The following is a 20386-nucleotide window of genomic DNA, read 5'->3' as shown; positions in this document are numbered from 1 at the left end:
CAACAAGACAATGATCCAAAACATAAAGCAGAATCTACAATGGAATGGTTAAAAAATAAACATATCCAGGTATTAGAATGGCCAAGTCAAAGTCCAGACCTGAATCCAATCGAGAATCTGTGGAAAGAACTGAAAACTGCTGTTCACAAATGCTCTCCATCCAACCTCACTGAGCTCGAGCTGTTTTGCAAGGAGGAATGGGAAAAAATTTCAGTCTCTCGATGTGCAAAACTGATAGAGACATACCCCAAGCGACTTACAGCTGTAATCGCAGCAAAAGGTGGCGCTACAAAGTATTAACTTAAGGGGGCTGAATAATTTTGCACGCCCAATTTTTCAGTTTTTGATTTGTTAAAAAAGTTTGAAATATCCAATAAATGTCGTTCCACTTCATGACTGTGTCCCACTTGTTGTTGATTCTTCACAAAAAAATACAGTTTTATATCTTTATGTTTGAAGCCTGAAATGTGGCAAAAGGTCGCAAAGTTCAAGGGGGCCGAATACTTTCGCAAGGCACTGTACTTAGGTTGGAGTCATTAAAACTAGTTTTTCAATCACTCCACACATTTCTTGTTAACAAACTATAGTTTTGGCAAGTCGGTTAGGACATCTACTTTGTGCATGACACAAGTCATTTTTCCAATAATTGTTAACATTATTTCACTGTATCATAATTCCAGTGGGTCAGAAGTTTACATACACCAAAGTTGACTGTGCCTTTAAACAGCTTGGAAAATTCCAAATAATTATGTTATGGCTATAGAAGCTTCTGATAGCCTAATTGACATCATTTGAGTCAATTGGAGGTGTAACTGTGGATGTATTTCAATTCCTACCTTTAAACTCAGTGCCTCTTTGCTTGACATCATGGGAAATCAAAAGAAATCAGCCAAGTCCTCAGAAAACAATTATAGACCTCCACATGTCTGGTTCATCCTTGGGAGCAATTTCCAAACACCTGAAGGTACCACGTTCATCTGTAAAAACAATAGTGCGCAAGTATAAACACCATGGGACCACACAGCCATCATACCACTCAGGAGGGAGACGCGTTCTGAGATGAACGTATTTTGGTGCGAAAAGTGCAAATCAATCCCAGAACAACAGCAAAGGACCTTGTGAAGATGCTGGAGGAAACAGGTACAAAAGTATCTATATCCACAGTAAAATGAGTCCTATATCGACATAACCTGAAAGGCTGCTCAGCAAGGAAAAAACGCTGCTCAAAACCACCATGAAAAAGCCAGACTACGGTTTGCAACTGCACATGGGGACAAAGATCATACTTTTTGGAGAAATGTCCTCTGGTCTGAAGAAACAAAAATAGAACTGTTTGGCAATAAAGACCATCGTTATGTTTGAAGGAAAAATGGGGATGCTTGCAAGCCGAAGAACACCATACCAACCGTGAAGCATCATGTTGTGGGGGTGCTTTGCTGCAGGAGGGACTGGTGCACTTCACAAAATAGATGGCATAATAAGGTAGGAAAATTATGTGGATATATTGAATCAACATCTCAAGATGTACAATGACCCCAAGCATACTTCCAAAGTTGTTGCAAAATGGCTTAAGGACAACAAAGTCAAGGTATTGGAGTGGCCATCACAGAGCCCTGACTGCAATCCGATAGAAAATGTGTGGGCAAAACTGAAAAGGCCTACAAACCTGACTCAGTTACACCAGCTCTGTCAGGAGGAATTGGATAAAATTCACCCAATTTATTGTGGGACGCTTGTGGAAGGCTACCCAAAACGTTTGACCCAAGTTAAACAATTTAAAGGCAATGCTACCAAATATTAATTGTGTGTATGTAAACTTCTGACCCACTGGGAATGTGATGAAAGAAATAAAAGCTGAAGTAAATCATTCTCTCTACTACTATTCTGACATTTCACATTTTTAAAATAAAGTGGGGATCCTACCTGACCTAAGGCAGGGATTAAATATCAGGAATTGTGAAAAAACTGAGTTTAAACGTATTTGGCTCAGGTGTATGTAAACTTCCGACTTCAACTGTATTTGATTTGTTAAAAAATTGTTTGGTTACTACATGATTTCATATGTGTTATTTCATAGTTTTGATGTCTTCAGTATTATTCTAAAATGTAGAAAATGGTAAAAATAAAGAAAAACCCTTGAAAGAGTGGGTGTGTCTAAACTTTTGACTAGTAATGTATATCAAGTTTTTTTTAATAATCCACAAATATTATCAGAGTAACTGTTTTGTACAGATAATTATCAGACTCAGGAACAGGGCGTACTGGTTTTGTGGGTTATTATTCTATGTTTAGTTGCCTGTTCGCACTAGTCATATTGCTTCACGGTTCGTTTTGTTATTTTGTATAGTTTTGTTCAGTGTTGCATTCGTTTAATAAAATGGAATTTACGCTTATCACGCTGCGCCTTGGTCTCCTCCTTATGACAACCGTGACACAGTGGTTGCATTAATGAGAAGTCTGTCTTTAATTCTGTGAATAACACTTGTATCTTTTATCAATGTTATTATGAGTATTTTTGCAAAATCACAGGATGTTTTGGAATCAAAACATTACTGCACGTAAGGCGCCAATGTAAACTGAGATTTTTGGATATAAATATGCATATTATCGAACAAAACACAGATGTATTGTGTAACATTATATCCTATGAGTGTCATCTGATGAAGATCATTAAAGGTTAGTGATTTAATTTTATCTATATTTGTGCTTTTTGTCACTCCTATCTTCGGCTGGAAAAATGGCTGTGTATTTTTTCGACTTGGCTATGACCTAACATAATCATATGTGGTGCTTTCGCTGTAAAGCATTTTTTAAATCGGACACGCTGGCACAGGACGCACTGGGCTGTGCAGACTCACCGGAGACACAGTATGCAGAGCCGGCGCAGGATATTTACATTTACATTTAAGTCATTTAGCAGACGCTCTTATCCTGGTCCAAAGAGGTATACTGGAGACCAGGAGCACTGAGCCGGCACCCTCATTCCTGGCTGGATGCCCATTCTAGCCCGGCCAATGCGAGGAGTTGGAATAGAGCGCACCGGGCTAGAATAGCACACTGGAAACTCCATGTGCTGTTCCTCTATTCTCCGGTATTTCTCCTTGTAGTATCGCTGTTCCGCTTTCACTGCCTCTAACTCCTCCTTAGGACGGCGATACTCCCCCGGCTGTGTCCAGGGTCCTGCTCCATCTAATATCTCCTCCCAGGACCATTTCCCCATTAAGCGCTGTTCCTCCTTTTTACGCTGCTTGGTCCTGGTTTGGTGGGTTATTCTGTCACGGTCGTCATAAGGAGGAGACCAAGGCGCAGCGACATATTAAAACACCAAAGATATACAAAAACCCTAGACAGAACAAAAACTAAACAAACCACCCTTGTCACACCCTGACCTAACCAAAATAATAAAGAAAACAAAGATAACCAAGGTCAGGGCGTGACACGCTGTGTAAGATTTCAAAAAAATCTGAAAACGGCGCTCAGAACCCAACACAGCCAGAGGAATATCAACATTTTGGAGTCAACAAAGTTAGAAACAACACCATAAATATTCACTTACCTTTGATGATCTTCATCAGAAGGCATTCCCAGGAATCCCAGGTCGACAATAAATGACTGATTTGTTCCATAAAGTTCCATAAAGCCCGTCATTTATGTCCAAATAGCCACTTGTTGTTAGTGTGTTCAGCCCAGTAATACATCTTCATGAGGCGCAGGCACTTCATCTAGACAAAAACTCTAAAAGTTCCGTAACAGTCCTTTAGAAACATGTCAAACGATGTATGGAAACAATCTTTAGGATGTTTTTAACACAAAACATCTATAATGTTCCAACCGGAGAATTCTTTTGTCTTCAGAAAAGCACTGGAAAGAGAGATAACTCTGTCGGGAGCGCGCGTCATGAGACCAAGGCACTCTGCCAGACCATTGACTCAAAGAGGTCTCATGAGCCCCTCCTTTATAGTAGAATCCTCACTCAAGTTTCTAAAGACGGTTGACATCTAGTGGAAGCTGTAGGAAGTGCAACTTTATCCATATCTCAATGTGTATTCGGAAGGCCAAGCTTTGAAAAACTACACACCTCAGATGTCCCACTTCCTGGTTGGATTTTTCTCAGGTTTTCGCCTGCCATATGAGTTCTGTTATACTCACAGACATCATTTGAACAGTTTTAGACATTTCAGAGTGTTTTCTATCCAATACTAATAATAATATGCATATATTAGCATCTGGGACAGAGTAGGAGGCAGTTCACTCTGGGCATGCTATTCATCCAAAAGTGGAAATGCTGCCCCCTATCCCAAAAAGGATTTATTAGGCCACAGATTAAATACATAATGTTGAACTTCACAGGGTGGTGAAAGTGCACGTGATGAGCTTGATGCTCCTTGCCAATAAATATCTTATTCTGGTGACATGATGATCGATGCTTGGCTGCCGTTTGACAACTATTATTTAAAAAAACATTTGAATAGCTCTTATCCATAATAATCTCATTATGCAAGTAGCCTACCAGCACTGTATCTGCAAGGTGTCAGCTGGAGCGCACGTGCCTAGACCAGAGTGGGCATGTTTTCTATTTAATGCAACCGTTTTTGTGACAAAACCATCAGTAGAGTTGAAAATGCGATGGAAACCCATTTAACTTGTATTTTTCATCCGGTGCACAATGTCATCATGCACAGTCTTTAATCCGCAATAAGTCAGTTCAATGGAAACACATCTCTAGTGGGGAAATGCGCATATTGTTTTAGGCAGATTTTTGAAAATCTATCACAAATTGGATGGAACCCTAGCTTGTGATTATGACGTGTTCTCCGGGAGCTGTCCACTGGCGCAGTGCTGAAATTCAAGCCAATGGTCTATTGTTGCGTCATATTATAAGATTCTAGACAGCAAAAAGGTATTTCATTCAAAAAAACATCTCTGGTGATGTCATAATCAGTGAATGGAAGTCAGATAATTTCAATCACATGGATTTGGTGCCAGATTTAATAATAATAAATGTAATTTGTATTGCGCTTTCATTACAGAGTTATATTGAAAAACATACAACTATATGCAATAAAAACGTCTAGGAAGATAAAATAATGATTGTGGGCTAGATGCTAAATACATATTAGATTTGGACTAGGACTATGAAAAATAAGTGGGGTTTTGATTTCACTCTTTTTGATTTATTCAGTGATTATCACATCAACTGTGTTAACATGCCCTTCGTTCTTAGTAAAATGAATATCAACAGCCTACTTAGTAATACAGCACAATATTTACTATTCTTTATATATCTATCAATACTGTCTTGCTTAAGTAGCCAATGCTGCAACATCACAACAATCCGTGGCCTCTCCCTGACTCCCCTTCTGCGTTAGCCAGATGGTGTCGCTGTTCACCAGTAAATATCTCAGCTCTGCTTAGAGGGAGCCATGACATTCTCATCCATCTCTGCTGTAGGACAGACCTGGTTTAGCTTAAACAAACATGGCTATTTAATTTACAACAACAACACTGGTCTGAACATCAGGCTACTATATAGGATTTTATACAAGCCTTAATAGCATCCGAATATAAGGAGTCTAGCTAAATCTGACTGGAGTTCAACGTCCAGGATGCATCGGGAGAGAAGGGTTTTCTCGGCTGTCTTTGTGCTCTGCGCGTTATGGGGCAGCGCTTTGTCTGTGACGCGGTATTCCATACCCGAAGAGATGGAGAGAGGATCTGTAGTGGCCAATTTAGCCGCAGATTTGGGACTGGAACTTGCAGGTCTGGCTCATCGCGAGGTAAAACTTGATATTTTCCATAGCAAGAAGTTCTTGGACGTCATCAAAAAGACAGGTGAGCTGTATATTGTAGAGAAAATAGACAGGGAGTATCTTTGTACTACTAAGACTACCGACTGTTTTTTAAAATTGGACGTTATCATTGAAAGCCCTTTACGCATATTTAACATAGAATTGGGAATAACAGATATTAATGATAACGCACCTCATTTTCGCAGGGACAGAATAGAGCTTGATGTTTCAGAATCAGCTACAGCAGGAGAGAAATTCTCCCTTCCTAATGCAGTGGACCCGGATGTTGGTATAAATACAGTCAAAACCTACCAGCTCAGTGCTAGCGAGCATTTTACCATAGAAATCCAGACTGGGAGTGATGGTACTAAATATGTTGACCTGGTCTTGACAAAGGCTTTAGACCGGGAAGAGCAAGCCGTTCATAACTTAATACTCACGGCTGTAGATGGCGGGGTCCCATCGCAATCTGGTACAGCTAATATCGTTGTTAGAGTGCTGGATACAAACGACAACGCCCCTAGATTCGACCGTTCGGTTTATTCCATTAATGTGACAGAAAACTCCGCGATTGGAACGCTAGTAATGAAGCTAAACGCCACAGATTTAGATGAAGGGTCAAATGCAGACATCAAGTATTCATTCACACTTTACACGTCAGAGAAAACACAATACGTATTTGCACTGAATCCAAACACAGGGGAGATAACAGTGAAAGGAACTATTGATTATGAAGATATGAAGTTTTACGAGATGCATGTTGAGGCTAAGGACAAAGGACAGCATCCCCTATTGGGTCAATGTAAAATTGTAGTTGGCGTTACAGATACAAACGACAACTATCCAGAGATAACCGTTAAATCATATAAGAGTACAGTTAATGAGAACATTCCAGTTGGGACGGTCATAGCAATCGTGGGTATAAGCGACAGGGACACAGGTGACAATGGCAAAATGAACCTATCTATAAACCAACAGGTGCCATTTATTTTGGACAAGTCGTCTGACTTCCTTTACGAGCTCATTGTCTCGGAAACATTAGATCGTGAGAAAGTTCCAGAATATGATATCACGCTCGTTGTGACGGACGGAGGAAGGCCCTCCTTGTCTGATAATGAAACGATAACTTTACATCTGTTGGACGTCAATGACAACGCGCCACTCTTCCCCCAGTCGTTCTACACTATGCCCGTTATGGAGAATAACGCGCCTGGGGCCTTGCTAAGTTCCCTCACTGCGTTTGATCCAGACCTCCATGAAAACCAGTATCTAGTTTATTTCATCATAGAGAAGGAGATAGTGAACACCTCCATTTCCATGCTGTTTTCCATCAATCCTGAGAACGGTAATCTTTACGCACTAAAGACGTTTGACTATGAGATAGAGAAAGAGTTCCTTTTCCACATTGAGGCCAGAGACTCTGGTGTTCCTCCGCTCAGCAGTAATGTGACTGTCCACATCATCATTGTTGATCAGAACGACAACACCCCGGTCATAGTCTCTCCGTGGCGCGTGCACGGCTCCGTGGTGGAGGAAAAGATTCCCAGATCCACCGATAAAGGATCCCTGGTCTCCAAGGTGATAGCCATAGACACGGACTCGGTCCAGAACTCTCGGATTACATACCAGTTTCTACAGGTTACTGACGCCACCTTATTCAGTCTGGACCAATACAATGGAGATATCCGGACCATGAGAATGTTCAGTTACAGAGATCCGCGTCATCAACGGCTGGTTGTCATCGCCAAGGACAACGGGGAGCCTGCTCTGTCTGCTACAGTTACCATCAAGCTGTCAACAGTGGAGACTGCCGTTAAAGCCTACTCTGACATGACTGAAGTGCCTCTAGAATATGACATATTTTCAGACTTAAACCTCTATTTGGTGATCGGCTTGGGCTCGGTGTCCTTTCTGTTATTGATCACCATATTAGTCACCTGTGTGCTGAAGTGTCAGAAACCGATGCCCAGCAAAGCGGCTCCTCCCAGTAGGAACAGCGTGATCAGTGATAGGAACTCGACCATCGCAGATTCGACTCTGGTCTCCAACGATGCCTACTGGTACAGTATGTTTCTAGCAGAGACCAGGAAAGGAAAGCTGGTAGTCAGACAGCCTGTGCCAAAGGCGGGCTCCAGATACATTGTGTCCAGTTTACCCAGGAGCACCCGCCTGACAGAGACCAGCGAATCAGCAGCCTCTACTCTGCAGGTAAGAAAACAATCTTAATCTGTTTTAAACATATCACCTACATCCTTTTTTTGATAATCATAATGCGTAAAAGCCATCATTTAGGGCGTGATATGGTACAAAAATAAAATCTGATAAGGGGTAGCTGTGAGCAACAAGAATGACCAAAACAACAAACTGATAAAGCTTTACTCCCTCTACCAAACGTTTAAACTATACAATGCCATGCAATGTTTATAAAAATGATGGCAACATTATATTTTACAAACATAGCGAAATGGACAATATATATATATTCCCATGCCCTTTAAAAACAATTTATTAAAAATAACGACGTAAACATTTCTTTCTCATTATGCACCATTCATAGACAACAAAAAAAGTGGACCGTTTTCAATGTAGAGATGTGTAAATGCTGGTAAATGCACAAAGTGTCGCTGCTCACCAATAAAACACACCTCTTGTGATGTAAGAGTCGCAATGACAGTTTGTAACAAGGAGGAAAGCAAGGTATTTTTTTTTATATGGACAGCTCCCTGGTTCTGAAACCATCTCTTTGACAAAGGATTATCTGAAACCCGTCTCGCTTCTACTCCCAAACGGTTGACTATTTCCATATTATCACAATCCTCACGTTTTCAATTTTGCGCTGCGCATGGTAAGCAATCATTTGAAACAATGGATGTACATCGGATCATTCAGCCCTCGAGGAGGTACGTCTCGGTCTTTCTTCTTTTCTCTGCAGTCCTGAACATGGCCTCTGCCGTTACCCATTATTCTATTCCCGAAGAAATGGAGGAAGGCTCTATTGTTGCTAATCTAGCCACTGATTTGGGACTGGACATGAAAACCTTAAGCAACCGCAAGATACGGTTAGATACCATAGCTAATAAGAAATATGTGGACGTTAATGAGGACACAGGAGAAATGTATATCGCTGAGAAGATAGACAGGGAACTGCTTTGCAACATTAAGACAGCTACTTGTTTTCTAAAAATGGAAGTTGTCCTTGAGAACCCACTGAGGATATTTAACATAGAGTTAGAAATAATGGATATCAATGATAATGCGCCACAATTTCGAAGAGATACAATACATTTAGATATATCCGAGTCGACACCGTTAGGTGAGCGATTCTCTTTAAGCAATGCAGTTGACCCTGATATTGGTGCGAACTCGGTGAAAACCTATCATCTTAGCGAAAGCCACCATTTTGGTATTGAAATTCAGACTGGAAGAGACGGATCGAAGTTTGCTGATTTGATTCTGAAAAAGGCTTTAGATCGAGAGAAGCAGGCGTTTCAAAATCTAATACTCACGGCTGTAGACAGCGGGGTACCCACGCGCTCCGGTACAGCCAGCATCATTGTTCATGTGTTAGATACAAATGACAACGCCCCTTATTTTGAAAAGGAAAGCTTTCGTATAAACGTACCGGAGAACTCCCCAATCGGAAATCTTGTAGTGAAGTTAAACGCAACAGACTTAGACGAAGGGTCAAATGCAGAAGTAATATACTCATACAGTCTTTATACATCAGAAAAGACACAGGGCACGTTCAAATTAAATCCTGATAGCGGTGAGATAACTGTAAAGGAAATGATCAATTATGAAGACTTCAGGATCTATGATATGGAAGTCATAGCAACTGATAAGGGGACCAACTCGTTGTCAGGTCAGTGTAAAATAACTATTCTAGTGACGGATATGAATGACAATCATCCTGAAATATCAATCAAATCATATCAAAGTCCCATAAAGGAGGATATAGCCGTAGACACGGTGATAGCAGTTGTCAGTGTCAGCGATAAAGATTCAGGTGAAAATGGTATTGTCGATATCCATATTACGGATGAATTACCTTTTGCACTAAGAGAGTCTTCCGATAACTATTATGAGTTAGTAGTATCAGAACCTCTCGACCGTGAGAAGGTCCCAGAATATGACATAACTTTTACCGTAACAGACAGGGGTTCCCCTCCGCTATCTGACAATGAAACGATGACTTTAGAACTACTAGACGTTAACGACAACGTTCCACAGTTCCCCCAGTCGTTCTACACTATGCCCGTTATGGAGAATAACGCGCCTGGGGCCTTGCTAAGTTCCCTCACTGCGTTTGATCCAGACCTCCATGAAAACCAGTATCTAGTTTATTTCATCATAGAGAAGGAGATAGTGAACACCTCCATTTCCATGCTGTTTTCCATCAATCCGGAGAACGGTCATCTTTACGCACTAAAGACGTTTGACTATGAGATAGAGAAAGAGTTCCTTTTCCACATTGAGGCCAGAGACTCCGGTGTTCCTCCGCTCAGCAGTAATGTGACTGTCCACATCATCATTGTTGATCAGAACGACAACACCCCGGTCATAGTCTCTCCGTGGCGCGTGCACGGCTCCGTGGTGGAGGAAAAGATTCCCAGATCCACCGATAAAGGATCCCTGGTCTCCAAGGTGATAGCCATAGACACGGACTCGGTCCAGAACTCTCGGATTACATACCAGTTTCTACAGGTTACTGACGCCACCTTGTTCAGTCTGGACCAATACAATGGAGATATCCGGACCATGAGAATGTTCAGTTACAGAGATCCGCGTCATCAACGGCTGGTTGTCATCGCCAAGGACAACGGAGAACCTGCTCTGTCTGCTACAGTTACCATCAAGCTGTCAACAGTGGAGACTGCCGTTAAAGCCTACTCTGACATGACTGAAGTGCCTCTAGAATATGACATATTTTCAGACTTAAACCTGTATTTGGTGATCGGCTTGGGCTCGGTGTCCTTTCTGTTATTGATCACCATATTGGTCACCTGTGTGCTGAAGTGTCAGAAACCGATGCCCAGCAAAGCGGCTCCTCCCAGTAGGAACAGCGTGATCAGCGAGGGGAACTCGACCATCGCAGATTCCACTCTGGTCTCCAACGATGCCTACTGGTACAGTATGTTTCTAGCAGAGACCAGAAAAGGAAAGCTGGTAGTCAGACAGCCTGTGCCAAAGGCGGGCTCCAGATACATTGTGTCCAGTTTACCCAGGAGCACCGGCCTGACAGAGACCAGCGACTCAGCAGCCTCTACTCTGCAGGTAAGACTTGATCATTCATTTCAGATCTTCTCAAATGTTTCTATAGCCGACTAGCTGAATCAACCTTGTTTCCACATAAACCAACGTGGAAAAGACGTTGAATTGACCTCTGTGACCAGTGGTATTTGTCCGTGTGTGACTCTTTACGCATTCACCTTATGCGTAAATGCCTTTTTTCTTCGTCATTCAATGGAAGACACTTCTGGGGTCATCGTGTTAATATGCCTACCTTTCAGGTCTAATATAAATTCAAAGATATGTTCGGCAAAACAAATGAAATCCCACCAGCTACCTTGGTCTTGTTTCAATCTTGATATCGATAAAAATCTTACAGGCAATAGTGCTCCAGATGTTTTCTTATTTGCGTCGACATTCAGCTATATTGCGAAGACAGCCCAACAACATTGACAGCAGTAGATATGTACAAGCTCGTAATATGCGCAAAGCGTCGCTGTTTACTAGCTAAACACATACGTTTGTGATGCAGTGGTCGCCATGACAGTTCGTCATTAGGAAGGCAGTGTAACCTACTCCTGGTGCTGAATCCGTCAACAAATATATTATTCTGCTCTGTTCGCTCTAAAACGCTTAAGGCCTTGCGATATTGTAATTTACCTATGTTTTCTGCTGGTTGACATTGTGTTTGAGATTACTTTCTTGTAAACAGAGTTTACAAAGACAACAATGGAGGCGCACAGACGCGGACAGCCATGGAGAAGGTATGTCTCGGTTTTTCTTATTTTCTCTGCTGCCCTGAACGTCGTGTCTGCCGTTACCCATTATACTATTCCCGAAGAAATGGAGGAAGGCTCCGTTGTTGCTAATTTAGCTGCTGATTTGGGACTAGATGTAAACACTTTGAGTAAACGGGAGATACGGTTAGATGTTGTTGGAAATAAGAAGTATTTGCAGATTAACAAAGACACGGGGGAGCTGTACATTTTAGAGAAGATGGACAGAGAATTGTTTTGCCCCATCAAAACGGCATCTTGCTTCCTTAAATTGGATGTTACAATTGAAAACCCAATACGAATGTTTAATATCGAACTAGAAATCATGGATATCAACGACAATGCACCTCATTTTCGAAGGGATAAAATGCATTTGGATATATCGGAGTCAACTGCAGTTGGAGAGCGCTTCTCTTTGAACAATGCCATAGACCCTGATGTCGGAGACAATTCTGTTAAAACCTACCACCTGAGCGAAAGTAATCATTTTACTTTAGAAATTCAGACCGGGAGAGATGGGTCAAAATTTGCTGATCTAATTTTGCAGACAGCTTTAGACCGCGAGCAGCAGGAGGTTCATCATCTAATACTCACCGCTGTAGATGGCGGAGTACAAGCGCGTTCGGGCACAGCCAACATAATTGTTCGAGTGCTGGATACAAACGACAACGCCCCTAAATTTGACAAAGAAAGCTACAATATAGAAATAATGGAAAACTCTCCAATCGGAAGTCTTGTGGTGAAACCGAATGCAACAGACTTAGATGAGGGAACCAATTCGGTAATAGTATATTCATATAGTTTGTATACATCAGAGAAAACACATGAAACGTTCAGTTTAAACCCTAATAACGGAGAAATAACGGTGAAAGAAATGATCAATTATGAAGACTTCAGGATCTATGATATGGAAGTCATAGCAACTGATAAGGGGACCAACTCGTTGTCAGGTCAGTGTAAAATAACTATTCTAGTGACGGATATGAATGACAATCATCCTGAAATATCAATCAAATCATATCAAAGTCCCATAAAGGAGGATATAGCCGTAGACACGGTGATAGCAGTTGTCAGTGTCAGCGATAAAGATTCAGGGGAAAATGGTATTGTCGATATCCATATTGCGGATGAATTACCTTTTGCACTAAGAGAGTCTTCCAATAACTGTTATGAGTTAGTAGTATCAGAACCTCTCGACCGTGAGAAGGTCCCAGAATATGACATAACTTTTACCGTAACAGACAGGGGTTCCCCTCCGCTATCTGACAATGAAACGATGACTTTAGAACTACTAGACGTTAACGACAACGTTCCACAGTTCCCCCAGTCGTTCTACACTATGCCCGTTATGGAGAATAACGCGCCTGGGGCCTTGCTAAGTTCCCTCACTGCGTTTGATCCAGACCTCCATGAAAACCAGTATCTAGTTTATTTCATCATAGAGAAGGAGATAGTGAACACCTCCATTTCCATGCTGTTTTCCATCAATCCGGAGAACGGTCATCTTTACGCACTAAAGACGTTTGACTATGAGATAGAGAAAGAGTTTCTTTTCCACATTGAGGCCAGAGACTCTGGTGTTCCTCCGCTCAGCAGTAATGTGACTGTCCACATCATCATTGTTGATCAGAACGACAACACCCCGGTCATAGTCTCTCCGTGGCGCGTGCACGGCTCCGTGGTGGAGGAAAAGATTCCCAGATCCACTGATAAAGGATCCCTGGTCTCCAAGGTGATAGCCATAGACACGGACTCGGTCCAGAACTCTCGGATTACATACCAGTTTCTACAGGTTACTGACGCCACCTTATTCAGTCTGGACCAATACAATGGAGATATCCGGACCATGAGAATGTTCAGTTACAGAGATCCGCGTCATCAACGGCTGGTTGTCATCGCCAAGGACAACGGGGAGCCTGCTCTGTCTGCTACAGTTACCATCAAGCTGTCAACAGTGGAGACTGCCGTTAAAACCTACTCTGACATGACTGAAGTGCCTCTAGAATATGACATATTTTCAGACTTAAACCTCTATTTGGTGATCGGCTTGGGCTCGGTGTCCTTTCTGTTATTGATCACCATATTGGTCACCTGTGTGCTGAAGTGTCAGAAACCGATGCCCAGCAAAGCGGCTCCTCCCAGTAGGAACAGCGTGATCAGTGATAGGAACTCGACCATCGCAGATTCGACTCTGGTCTCCAACGATGCCTACTGGTACAGTATGTTTCTAGCAGAGACCAGGAAAGGAAAGCTGGTAGTCAGACAGCCTGTGCCAAAGGCGGGCTCCAGATACATTGTGTCCAGTTTACCCAGGAGCACGGGCCTGACAGAGACCAGCGAATCAGCAGCCTCTACTCTGCAGGTAAGAAAACAATCTTAATCTGTTTTAAACATATCACCTACATCCTTTTTTTGATAATCATAATGCGTAAAAGCCATCATTTAGGGCGTGATATGGTACAAAAATAAAATCTGATAAGGGGTAGCTGTGAGCAACAAGAATGACCAAAACAACAAACTGATAAAGCTTTACTCCCTCTACCAAACGTTTAAACTATACAATGCCATGCAATGTTTATAAAAATGATGGCAACATTATATTTGACAAACATAGCGAAATGGACAATATATATATATTCCCATGCCCTTTAAAAACAATTTATTAAAAATAACGACGTAAACTTTTCTTTCTCATTATACACCATTCATAGACAACAAAAAAAGTGGACCGTTTTCAATGTAGAGATGTGTAAATGCTGGTAAATGCACAAAGTGTCGCTGCTCACCAATAAAACACACCTCTTGTGATGTAAGAGTCGCAATGACAGTTTGTAACAAGGAGGAAAGCAAGGTATTTTTTTATATATGGACAGCTCCCTGGTTCTGAAACCATCTCTTTGACAAAGGATTATCTGAAACCCGTCTCGCTTCTACTCCCAAACGGTTGACTATTTCCATATTATCACAATCCTCACGTTTTCTATTTTGCGCAGCGCATGGTAAGCAATCATTTGAAACAATGGATGTACATCGGATCATTCAGCCCTCGAGGAGGTACGTCTCGGTCTTTCTTCTTTTCTCTGCAGTCCTGAACATGGCCTCTGCCGTTACCCATTATTCTATTCCCGAAGAAATGGAGGAAGGCTCTATTGTTGCTAATCTAGCCACTGATTTGGGACTGGACATGAAAACCTTAAGCAACCGCAAGATACGGTTAGATGCCATAGCTAATAAGAAATATGTGGAGGTAAATAAGGACACAGGAGAAATGTATATCGCTGAGAAGATAGACAGGGAACTGCTTTGCAACATGAAGACAGCTACTTGTTTTCTAAAAATGGAAGTTGTCCTTGAGAACCCACTGAGGATATTTAACATAGAGTTAGAAATAATGGATATCAATGATAATGCGCCACAATTTCGAAGAGATACGATACATTTAGATATATCCGAGTCGACACCGTTAGGTGAGCGATTCTCTTTAAGCAATGCAGTTGACCCTGATATTGGTGCGAACTCGGTGAAAACCTATCATCTTAGCGAAAGCCACCATTTTGGTATTGAAATTCAGACTGGAAGAGACGGATCGAAGTTTGCTGATTTGATTCTGAAAAAGGCTTTAGATCGAGAGAAGCAGGCGTTTCAAAATCTAATACTCACGGCTGTAGACAGCGGGGTACCCACGCGCTCCGGTACAGCCAGCATCATTGTTCATGTGTTAGATACAAATGACAACGCCCCTTATTTTGAAAAGGAAAGCTTTCGTATAAACGTACCGGAGAACTCCCCAATCGGAAATCTTGTAGTGAAGTTAAACGCAACAGACTTAGACGAAGGGTCAAATGCAGAAGTAATATACTCATACAGTCTTTATACATCAGAAAAGACACAGGGCACGTTCAAATTAAATCCTGATAGCGGTGAGATAACTGTAAAGGAAATGATCAATTATGAAGACTTCAGGATATATGATATGGAAGTCATAGCAACTGATAAGGGGACCAACTCGTTGTCAGGTCAGTGTAAAATAACTATTCTAGTGACGGATATGAATGACAATCATCCTGAAATATCAATCAAATCATATCAAAGTCCCATAAAGGAGGATATAGCCGTAGACACGGTGATAGCAGTTGTCAGTGTCAGCGATAAAGATTCAGGTGAAAATGGTATTGTCGATATCCATATTACGGATGAATTACCTTTTGCACTAAGAGAGTCTTCCGATAACTATTATGAGTTAGTAGTATCAGAACCTCTCGACCGTGAGAAGGTCCCAGAATATGACATAACTTTTACCGTAACAGACAGGGGTTCCCCTCCGCTATCTGACAATGAAACGATGACTTTAGAACTACTAGACGTTAACGACAACGTTCCACAGTTCCCCCAGTCGTTCTACACTATGCCCGTTATGGAGAATAACGCGCCTGGGGCCTTGCTAAGTTCCCTCACTGCGTTTGATCCAGACCTCCATGAAAACCAGTATCTAGTTTATTTCATCATAGAGAAGGAAATAGTGAACACCTCCATTTCCATGCTGTTTTCCATCAATCCGGAGAACGGTCATCTTTACGCACTAAAGACGTTTGACTATGAGATAGAGAAAGAGTTCCTTTTCCACATTGAGGCCAGAGACTCTGGTGTTCCTCCACTCAGCAGTAATGTGACTGTCCACATCATCATTGTTGATCAGAACGACAACACCCCGGTCATAGTCTCTCCGTGGCGCGTGCACGGCTCCGTGGTGGAGGAAAAGATTCCCAGATCCACCGATAAAGGATCCCTGGTCTCCAAGGTGATAGCCATAGACACGGACTCGGTCCAGAACTCTCGGATTACATACCAGTTTCTACAGGTTACTGACGCCACCTTATTCAGTCTGGACCAATACAATGGAGATATCCGGACCATGAGAATGTTCAGTTACAGAGATCCGCGTCATCAACGGCTGGTTGTCATCGCCAAGGACAACGGGGAACCTTCTCTGTCTGCTACAGTTACCATCAAGCTGTCAACAGTGGAGACTGCCGTTAAAGCCTACTCTGACATGACTGAAGTGCCTCTAGAATATGACATATTTTCAGACTTAAACCTGTATTTGGTGATCGGCTTGGGCTCGGTGTCCTTTCTGTTATTGATCACCATATTGGTCACCTGTGTGCTGAAGTGTCAGAAACCGATGCCCAGCAAAGCGGCTCCTCCTAGTAGGAACAGCGTGATCAGCGAGAGGAACTCGACCATCGCAGATTCCACCCTGGTCTCCAACGATGCTTACTGGTACAGTATGTTTCTAGCAGAGACCAGGAAAGGAAAGCTGGTAGTCAGACAGCCTGTGCCAAAGGCGGGCTCCAGATACATTGTGTCCAGTTTACCCAGGAGCACCGGCCTGACAGAGACCAGCGACTCAGCAGCCTCTACTCTGCAGGTAAGAAAACAATCTCCATCTGTTTTAACCAAATTACTTATAATCAATCGCTTTGACAATAATGTGCTGGATCTCTTCGTGTAAAACCAGGGTACAAAGTGAAGGCATGGTGAGACATTGATGCATATAATATTGGGGTAGTTGTGAACAAGTATGATCACCGAAGAAAAAAACTGAGCACAGGCCTACTCTCTCTTCTATTCTACCTATTTTAGGCAATTAAAACTTGCCTGCAAGGTTTTAATTCGCATGTGTGAATGCTGGTAAAATGCGCAAAGTGTCGCTGCTCACCAATAAAAGGCACTCTTCAGTTAAGTAACAGTTGCCAGGACAGTTCGTCACAGCGAAGAAAGCAAAGCAATGTATGTGGACATCTACCTGGTGCTGAATCCATCGCTGGAAAACGATGATCTAAAATACACATCGGTACAATAGTCGACTCGTTTGGCTTCTCAAATCATCATCAGCAGGTCCCGATTTTTGTATTGCATTACCCACGGATAACAACAATCAAGCGATGGAGTCGCATTGCCTCGTTCAACGGTGGAGAAGGTACGTACCGGTCTTTCTTCTTCTCTCTACCACCATGAACACGGCGTCTGCCGTAACCCATTATTCTATTCCAGAGGAAATGGAGGAAGGCTCCGTTGTTGCCAATTTAGCTACTGATTTGGGACTGGATGTGAAAACATTGAATAGGCGCAAGATGCGATTGGATGTTGTCGCCAATAAAAAATATATGGAGGTTAACAAAGAAACTGGAGAGCTTTACATTTTACAGAAAATGGATAGAGAACATCTATGCAGCTCTAAAACCAATTGCTTTCTTAAACTGGACGCTACAATTGAAAACCCATTACGAATGTTTAATATTGAGCTAGAAATCATGGATATCAACGACAATTCACCTTATTTTCGAAGAGACGAAATGCATTTGGATATATCCGAGTCAACTGCAATAGGAGAACGATTCTCAATGAACAATGCCGTGGATCCTGACGTTGGCACTAATTCTGTGAAAACCTACCATCTAAGAGAAAGTGATCATTTCAATATAGAAATTCAGGCCGGACGAGACGGGTCAAAGTTTGCTGATTTGATTCTGAAAAAGGCTTTAGACCGAGAGGAGCAGGAGGTTCATAATCTAATACTCACGGCTGTAGACGGCGGAGTCCCCGCGCGCACAGGCACAGCCAACATCATTGTTCGCGTTCTAGATACGAATGACAACGCCCCTCAATTTGATAAAGAAAGCTACACCATCAATGTGATGGAAAACTTTCCAATTGGAAGTCTTGTGGTTACACTGAATGCAACTGACATAGATGAGGGAACCAATTCGGAAATATTATATTCATATAGCCTCTATACATCAGAGAAAACTCAAGAAACGTTCAGTTTAAACCCTAATAACGGCGAAATAACGGTGAAAGAAATGATCAATTATGAAGACTTCAGGATATATGATATGGAAGTCATAGCAACTGATAAGGGGACCAACTCGTTGTCAGGTCAGTGTAAAATAACTATTCTAGTGACGGATATGAATGACAATCATCCTGAAATATCAATCAAATCATATCAAAGTCCCATAAAGGAGGATATAGCGGTAGACACGGTGATAGCAGTTGTCAGTGTCAGCGATAAAGATTCAGGTGAAAATGGTATTGTCGATATCCATATTACGGATGAATTACCTTTTGCACTAAGAGAGTCTTCCGATAACTATTATGAGTTAGTAGTATCAGAACCTCTCGACCGTGAGAAGGTCCCAGAATATGACATAACTTTTACCGTAACAGACAGGGGTTCCCCTCCGCTATCTGACAATGAAACGATGACTTTAGAACTACTAGACGTTAACGACAACGTTCCACAGTTCCCCCAGTCGTTCTACACTATGCCCGTTATGGAGAATAACGCGCCTGGGGCCTTGCTAAGTTCCCTCACTGCGTTTGATCCAGACCTCCATGAAAACCAGTATCTAGTTTATTTCATCATAGAGAAGGAGATAGTGAACACCTCCATTTCCATGCTGTTTTCCATCAATCCGGAGAACGGTCATCTTTACGCACTAAAGACGTTTGACTATGAGATAGAGAAAGAATTCCTTTTCCACATTGAGGCCAGAGACTCTGGTGTTCCTCCGCTCAGCAGTAATGTGACTGTCCACATCATCATTGTTGATCAGAACGACAACACCCCGGTCATAGTCTCTCCGTGGCGCGTGCACGGCTCCGTGGTGGAGGAAAAGATTCCCAGATCCACCGATAAAGGATCCCTGGTCGCCAAGGTGATAGCCATAGACACGGACTCGGTCCAGAACTCTCGGATTACATACCAGTTTCTACAGGTTACTGACGCCACCTTATTCAGTCTGGACCAATACAATGGAGATATCCGGACCATGAGAATGTTCAGTTACAGAGATCCGCGTCATCAACGGCTGGTTGTCATCGCCAAGGACAACGGGGAACCTGCTCTGTCTGCTACAGTTACCATCAAGCTGTCAACAGTGGAGACTGCCGTTAAAACCTACTCTGACATGACTGAAGTGCCTCTAGAATATGACATATTTTCAGACTTAAACCTCTATTTGGTGATCGGCTTGGGCTCGGTGTCCTTTCTGTTATTGATCACCATATTGGTCACCTGTGTGCTGAAGTGTCAGAAACCGATGCCCAGCAAAGCGGCTCCTCCCAGTAGGAACAGCGTGATCAGTGATAGGAACTCAACCATCGCAGATTCCACTCTGGTCTCCAACGATGCCTACTGGTACAGTATGTTTCTAGCAGAGACCAGGAAAGGAAAGCTGGTAGTCAGACAGCCTGTGCCAAAGGCGGGCTCCAGATACATCGTGTCCAGTTTACCAAGGAGCACTGGCCTGACAGAGACCAGCGAATCAGCAGCCTCTACTCTGCAGGTAAGAAATATCTTCACCTCGAATTCAACATAATTTGCTATAACTTTGTCAGTGTGTGTTCCCCAGGTAGATTCTTACTCCATTTTATACAACCTTAAATGTTGGAACTTCTTTGCTCTGACATGTTTTCCTTGTTGCTGAGATGTAAACGTTTGAATTTATATACTTGACACCTCATTTTCTATCTATATGTGCACACTTTTAATTAACTGGTAATACAGTAATACTATGAGGTCTGTGG

The 20386-nt window shown here is 42.3% G+C and overlaps 5 protein-coding genes across 5 annotated transcripts; all 5 read left to right on the top strand.

Moving 5' to 3' along the window:
* Positions 1 to 5486: 5486 nt before the first annotated feature.
* On the top strand, positions 5487 to 8015 carry LOC115116363 (protocadherin alpha-C2-like). Its single transcript, XM_029644846.2, has one exon. The coding sequence runs from the start codon at positions 5607 to 5609 to the stop codon at positions 8013 to 8015; it is 2409 nt and encodes an 802-aa protein (XP_029500706.2). The 5' UTR covers positions 5487 to 5606.
* A 583-nt stretch (positions 8016 to 8598) lies between these two features.
* Positions 8599 to 11117, top strand: LOC135571689 (protocadherin beta-16-like). The gene has a single exon (XM_065018186.1). The coding sequence runs from the start codon at positions 8655 to 8657 to the stop codon at positions 11115 to 11117; it is 2463 nt and encodes an 820-aa protein (XP_064874258.1). The 5' UTR covers positions 8599 to 8654.
* A 487-nt stretch (positions 11118 to 11604) lies between these two features.
* On the top strand, positions 11605 to 14174 carry LOC135571728 (protocadherin alpha-C2-like). The gene has a single exon (XM_065018227.1). It carries the CDS (start codon positions 11748 to 11750, stop codon positions 14172 to 14174), a length of 2427 nt encoding a protein of 808 aa, XP_064874299.1. The 5' UTR covers positions 11605 to 11747.
* A 508-nt stretch (positions 14175 to 14682) lies between these two features.
* On the top strand, positions 14683 to 17306 carry LOC115121589 (protocadherin beta-16-like). Its single transcript, XM_065018226.1, has one exon. The coding sequence runs from the start codon at positions 14814 to 14816 to the stop codon at positions 17304 to 17306; it is 2493 nt and encodes an 830-aa protein (XP_064874298.1). The 5' UTR covers positions 14683 to 14813.
* Positions 17307 to 17594: 288 nt separating this feature from the next.
* Positions 17595 to 20178, top strand: LOC115121590 (protocadherin alpha-C2-like). The gene has a single exon (XM_065018225.1). The coding sequence runs from the start codon at positions 17740 to 17742 to the stop codon at positions 20176 to 20178; it is 2439 nt and encodes an 812-aa protein (XP_064874297.1). The 5' UTR covers positions 17595 to 17739.
* The last annotated feature ends 208 nt before the right edge of the window (positions 20179 to 20386 follow it).

The sequence above is a fragment of the Oncorhynchus nerka genome, linkage group LG5, assembly GCF_034236695.1.
Source record: "Oncorhynchus nerka isolate Pitt River linkage group LG5, Oner_Uvic_2.0, whole genome shotgun sequence".
Lineage (NCBI taxonomy): Eukaryota > Metazoa > Chordata > Actinopteri > Salmoniformes > Salmonidae > Oncorhynchus > Oncorhynchus nerka.
Note: the sequence above shows the minus strand (reverse complement) of the source record. Positions and strands in the feature narration are given on the sequence as shown.

What these genes read in the sequence shown, in the direction of transcription:
- LOC115116363 (XM_029644846.2), top strand. Translation starts at nt 5,607, where the DNA reads ATGCATCGGGAGAGAAGGGTTTTCTCGGCTGTCTTTGTGCTCTGCGCG.
- LOC115121589 (XM_065018226.1), top strand. Translation starts at nt 14,814, where the DNA reads ATGGATGTACATCGGATCATTCAGCCCTCGAGGAGGTACGTCTCGGTC.
- LOC135571728 (XM_065018227.1), top strand. Translation starts at nt 11,748, where the DNA reads ATGGAGGCGCACAGACGCGGACAGCCATGGAGAAGGTATGTCTCGGTT.
- LOC135571689 (XM_065018186.1), top strand. Translation starts at nt 8,655, where the DNA reads ATGGATGTACATCGGATCATTCAGCCCTCGAGGAGGTACGTCTCGGTC.
- LOC115121590 (XM_065018225.1), top strand. Translation starts at nt 17,740, where the DNA reads ATGGAGTCGCATTGCCTCGTTCAACGGTGGAGAAGGTACGTACCGGTC.